This window comes from Dendrobates tinctorius, unplaced genomic scaffold (assembly GCF_039654945.1).
Source record: "Dendrobates tinctorius isolate UK_male_01 unplaced genomic scaffold, ASM3965494v1 ptg000059l, whole genome shotgun sequence".
In the NCBI taxonomy this organism is placed as follows: Eukaryota; Metazoa; Chordata; class Amphibia; order Anura; family Dendrobatidae; genus Dendrobates; species Dendrobates tinctorius.
Window position 1 is genome coordinate 10798867 of NW_027361727.1, and position 6000 is coordinate 10804866.

A 6000-nucleotide genomic window follows, 5' to 3' on the forward strand; every position below is an offset into this window, starting at 1 on the left:
TTGGATTGGGTAGGGTCAAGGCCAAAGCATTCCCGAAAGCTTCGGACAAAACGTATGGCCACCACTACTGTCACCTTCACTTCTCTGATGTCTGACTCCCGGCTGCAAATGACCCTATGGCCAAAGGTTGACATCTCTTAAGGTGGCCCAAAACAATGAAAACTTAAGGATCATTACTGAGGCCGGTGACCACCATTGGTTTATAACCCTTTGGGCATCACTTTGGGTAATTAGGCCTCCGGCCTTAATAAATGGCTATAGTATAGCGGTATGCCCACCTACGCAGAGGATAACACATGGCGGTGACATCATCAGATTGGCTTAAGGGTTGTCCAGCGAGAACAATCTATCACCTATCCACATCATAGGTTATTGATCTTGGAGGTCCAATTTTCGGGGGCTCACACCGATCAGAAGAATAAAGCGTCAGTGCGCATGCTCAACCACCACTGCTCCTGTCATTGCCTAAGGGGGCTTCCAAGTGTAGCTTTTTCTGGAAGCCCCATAGAGAATGAATAGAGTGGGGGTCGGGCGTCGATCCTGCCGCTCTGGGGATGAAAATTCCATCTTCTGCCGATCAGTGCGGGTCCCAGCAGTCGGACCCCCCGGGATCAGTAAGCTATCACCTATTCCAATGAAGATAATGACTTGTTTTCACTGGACAACCCCTTAGGCCTGTTTCACACCTCCGTTTTCTGACGTCAAAATCCGGCAATTTTCGAAAAAAATCGGATCCGCCGAAAAAGGGGCGGGTCCGTTTTTTCCCCCATAGACTTACATTAGAGGCGGATCTTGACTGACGGTCGTCCGTCCCACCCGTTTTTTGGCGGATCCGTCAAAATGTTAGCGTCTCCCGGGCGGATAGGACGGACTCTGCAACGTTTTTTCCGAACGTCGGTCCGCTCATTTATATTGCGCATGCCGGCAGATTCGCTGGAGCAGGGCTTTTAACCCCTGAATGGCGTTCCGGAACAGCCGTGCAAAGAAAAAAAATATCTCTCTGTCCTTTCCAAGCCGCAGTTCCTTTAAATTTCCCCTCCAGCAGATCCGTTTAGCCCATGACGGAGGCGGATCCGTTTTTAACCGCTCTGGCGGATTTGCCTCCCGTCAAAATAACGGATATGTGAAACAGGCCTTAATTAGACATTTAAAAAACACATTGCAAAATTGAGCCTAAATATTGGAAGTGTTCTCCATAATGGAGGCATCTGCTTCTATGGGGTCACTGAAGAAGGGGCGTTGGTGTGACATAGAGAAGAAACAGACTAGGGTCATGACCTCAATATTGCCAAAGCTTGTGGGATGGTCGACCCTCTTGCTCCATTTTTGATTTTTGCTATGGAATCTTTTCTTATCTGGGAACATTCACAGTTCTCTTCTTTAATTTATTGATTATGGATCAAATCTACAGTCAGTGTTTTATCCACCCAGACACGACTGGAAAATGATCGTTCGGCGGACAGCTCCGGTTTATCTCCAGACTCCCCCCATACACAGTAACGCACATCTCATCTATGAGAGAGTCGTAATTATCTCTGCACTGAACAAAAGGAGTGGCCATTGAAATTAAACTGGGGGGGATTCTGATGATGTCGGTGGAGAGTTTGGAATCTCCTGTCCATTTTAGATGATGGGGCGAAAGAGGTGGGTTTAGCCAACCCTTATCCAGTGTGTAGGGGGGGCCTTATGGTAGGAGTATGGCTGAAATAAAGGTAGAGAAGGGCTAAGATATATTTATTTAAAGGGAATCTATTTAAAGGGAATCTATCACCAGGTTTTTTGAGAGCAACATAGTGTAGGGGCAGAGACTCTGATTCCAGCGATGTGTCACTTTTTGGGCAAGGGGTCCTTAATGTCAGTGTGGGGGGGAGGAAGGTGACTACTTACGTTCCTCCCTTTCCGCTGAATCCTTCCATCATATATTTCAGACATCCGGATCAATTCCTGTAAGCCCGGGCTCATGGTTACACAACCACCATCAAGCAGTGCAGCAGTGCCAACATCTGGATCGACCATGGTTACACAGCTAACATCGAGCAGTGCAGCAGTGCCAACATCTGAATCGACCATGACATCAACCAGCCTAAAAACAGAGACTCAGACGGAGCCAAGAGCGACGTCTCCGCCGCCTGTGTGGACCACGTGGAAAGCCTCGACCGCGTCATTACACACAACATTAGTGACCACAGTGAAGCCGACGCGGTCCACCACCACACTACAGATAACGCCAACGACGGACACCGTATCACCCACGAAACAGGAGAACCAGATGGCCCAAAAAAGTGAGAGAGTCGTATTTGGAGGTAAAAACTCAAACTTTTCACTATATTAATGTGTAAAAACAGGTGAACGTCTGTGATTAGAAAGTTTTCTTCCCATAAGAGCGACCGGCCTGTCTATATTTTGTTTGCAGTTCTCTTCTATTGATGCTGCAATACCAGATACAACCTAAGCACATGGGTGGTGCTATTTTCCATCACCTTTAATTACGCTGTTAAGTTTTTAAGAATATTTCACACTTCTCGGTAACGCTTTTACCACATATTTTTCTTTGCTTGTACTGATCTTCTCCAGTCACATCCAGAGCTGCATTTACAGTTCTGCTTTTGCGGTAGCACAGGATATAATGCAACACCTAATCTACTTGTAGCTTGAGGATATATTGAAGTTTATTTCCCCCTCTTATCAGTCTCTGATCTAACATAAGAGCTCCCACATTGCACGGCTCGATGGAAACAACTCTGGCAGAATTTTGAATGCAGCTCCGGATGTATAATATTTGATGGGTGCCTGACAAGTATGGCAAAGGATTTACAAGCTATTTCTATTGTCCTCAGGATTACCTACGACGCTGCTCGTACTGGCGCTGCTGTTTTTTATAGCGGCTGTGGTCCTCGCCATTTGCTATATTAAAAAGTAAGTTTAGTCGTATTTTACAAAACTACAAGCAGTATAATATCAGACTGGTGGGGGTCCGACACCCTCCACCCCCCAATGTTCAGCTGTTTGCAGGTCCACCAGCTGCCAACTCTATACACCGCATAGTGGCCGTTCTTGGTACTGCACCTCAGATCACACTCACTGTATTCATGTTTGACTCTCTACACAGATACAAAACACATTTACTCTTTACCAAGAAGAAGAAGGAGAAAGAGTCGGTAGAAGCCATGGTGTTCAAAGATGCGTCGGGTGGCGAAAACGCGAAAGAACAATATACGAACAGAAAAGAGACGGAGTGCCTACAGCACCCTACAGGAAACTCTGTAGAGGCGGAGGTGTAATATCGGCCAGGGCTGGCTGCAGAGATAAACTGCTTATTGACTGGGCACTGAGTGTGTGAACAGGGGCAGGCGAGTACAATGCGGAAAAAAGAAATGATTTCTAACGCTTCTGTGATTAGATTTATGAGTCTGAACCAGCACATTAAAGGAGACCAGGGGATGGGTGGATGAGCTGGCCCCTCGCTAACTAAATTATTTTATAGCTAATGAAAGTGACCGGCCCTGGATAATACCGCCGTCTTTGCTCCTCGGATGTCACTTTCTCTTACCAGGACTCATCCCTGATGGAAATGATGGGCAGCAACCTAGTCCGGCTCACGCAATTGATTGATCTGTTACGATGGGTAAATCCTCTGTGAGCAAAACAAAGCAGTACAGTCACAAGTCCACCTCCAGTCCTGGACTCCAGCTGAGAATTCTTACACAGATACAGTGTAACAAACCTCAGCAGCAGTGTGAGCACCACTAAGTCTGCATGGGGCTTCATGGTCTCTGTGAAGTTATTTTAACAAATGTATATATATTGGGGATTGAAATAAGACACTGCAAGAGCCTCCCCTAAGTATCCTCTAGATTCTTCTATCCATTCTGGGCCACTGGGTCCTCTCCAAGCTCCTGTGTCCTCTCCAGGCTGTTCTGTCCTCTCCAGGCTGTTCTGTCTTTTCCCTGCTCCTCGATGCTCCCCAGGTTCCTCTGTACTCTCCAGGCTCCTGTACCCTCTCCCTGCTCCTCTGTCCTCTCCCTGTTCCTCTGTACTCTCCAGGCTCTATTGTCCTCTCCGGGCTCTTCTGTCCTCTCCAGGCTCTTCTGTCCTCTCCAGGCTCTTCTGTCCTCTCCAGGCTCTTCTGTCCTCTCCAGGCTCTTCTGTCCTCTCCAGGCTCTTCTGTCCTCTCCAGGCTCTATTGTCCTCTCCAGGCTCTATTGTCCTCTCCAGGCTCTATTGTCCTCTCCAGGCTCTTCTGTCCTCTTCAGGCTCTTCTGTCCTCTTCAGGCTCTTCTGTCCTCTCCAGGCTCTTCTGTCCTCTCCAGGCTCTATTGTCCTCTCCAGACTCTTCTGTTCTCTCCAGGCTCTTCTGTCCTCTCCCAACTTCTCTGTCCTCCTCAGGCTCCTCCGTCCTCTCCAGGCTCCTCTATCCCTTCTCAGCTCCTCTACCCTCTCCCAACGCATTTGCCCCCTCCCAGGTCCTCCGTCCCCTTCCAAGCTTCCCTGTCCCTTCCCAGCTCCTTCATGCTCATCTGTCCCTTCTCAGCTCCTCTGCCCCCTACCGGATGCTCTACACCCTCCAGACTCCTTTGTCCCTTTCAGCTCCTCTGCCCCCTCTAGGTTCCTATGTCCCCTCCAGAATCTTCTATCTCTTCCTTGCTTTTGTGATTCTTCTCTGTTCCTTTGTCCCCTCCAATCTCCTCTGTGGCCTCCAGAAAACTTTATTCCCTTTGGATGCATTTCTCCTCCAGGTTCTTCTGTCCTCCTTAAGACCCTCTGTTCCCTTCTAACCTCCTGTGTCCTTACCAGACACCTTTGTCCCTTTTTTGGAAGCCAACTATGGACATGTCTCCATGACTGGTGAATAAAAAGCTAAACATTAAGAGGTCCCCTAATTGCAAAGACAAACCTGAATATTTGTGAGATGGGGGTGCAAGGATTTTGTCATGCTACTGCAGTGCAGTATAGCGCAACCTCCACCAGGGGATGATGGTGAGGGAAGAGAGGTTGCACATACAGCATAGCAACAATGAGCAGCAGCACAAGCGCCACCAGGTGGTGAAAGAGTGGTCAGACGAGCCGAGTCAGAAACAGGAGCAGATGTACAAAAGGTCACAGCAGTACACATGGTCAGAAACAAACCTGGGGATCAGCAACGGTCAGAGGTGGATAAGACAAAGACAGAAGCAGGTCCAAATGCAAGCCAAGTCAAAACCAGGGAGTCAACAAACTTACAGGGAAACACTGAGTCAGGACAGACAGAAGGAATGAAAAGATACAGGGCACATCAGGGATCACAGCAGGACAAATTAGGATATACCATAGTCAGATACACATGCTGAAATCAGAACTACAGCTGACACCGCCTGCAGGATGCAGAGGAGCTAAATAGCAAACCCTGAGACCAGACTGAGGCTGAGAAAAGTTAACCCCTGAAATGACCAAACTGGGAACATGGAAAGACCGGACTCAAAACCTGGTCTGGATCATGACCGATTTCTAGGCATGTATAGACTTACTAACTTTTGTCTTGTAAGAAACTAAGTTTCTCTAAAGGTCCCCAAAGTAGAATGAAACCGCGGATTACGACAGGACTAGACGACTATGTTGTGTGTTTGGGGACCTCCCGGCCCCTCTGACAGATGATGTTGGGGAAGATTAGGTTCTGTTGTTGCTGATATATGTAAAACAACACAATGAGAGAGTCACTGCCTTTCCTACCTTCTACCTAATTGCCTTAGTTAGAACTATAATTAACCTGTTTATTTATATTTTCCTGTTCCTTTAATAAACGCTCTTTTAATGATACATTATATACTACTGTTAATTTACTATTAACTGACAAACACCAAAAACAAAGTTGTTTCTACATCCCCCTAGGTTCCTCTGTCTCCCCTGGAATTTTCAATCCCCTCCAGACACATATTAACACTTTTATTTTGTTTACACCTGGTTGCCTAGGATACCGACCACCGCTGCTCTCTAGCTTGTAAGCACCACACTAAAACTAGCCGA

The 6000-nt window shown here is 47.3% G+C and overlaps 1 protein-coding gene across 2 annotated transcripts in view; it reads left to right on the plus strand.

Annotated features, from left to right (window-relative positions):
• LYVE1 (lymphatic vessel endothelial hyaluronan receptor 1) overlaps window positions 1-5793 on the plus strand; it is a 28425-nt gene extending 22632 nt beyond the window's left edge. For both annotated transcript variants that reach the window (XM_073578391.1, XM_073578390.1), the window contains exons 4-6: window positions 1929-2303; window positions 2838-2916; window positions 3110-5793. In XM_073578391.1, the coding sequence (XP_073434492.1) occupies window positions 1929-2303; window positions 2838-2916; window positions 3110-3281 (626 nt within the window). In that variant the 3' untranslated portion in view covers window positions 3282-5793. The remainder of the gene's footprint in view (window positions 1-1928; window positions 2304-2837; window positions 2917-3109) is intronic.
• The last annotated feature ends 207 nt before the right edge of the window (window positions 5794-6000 follow it).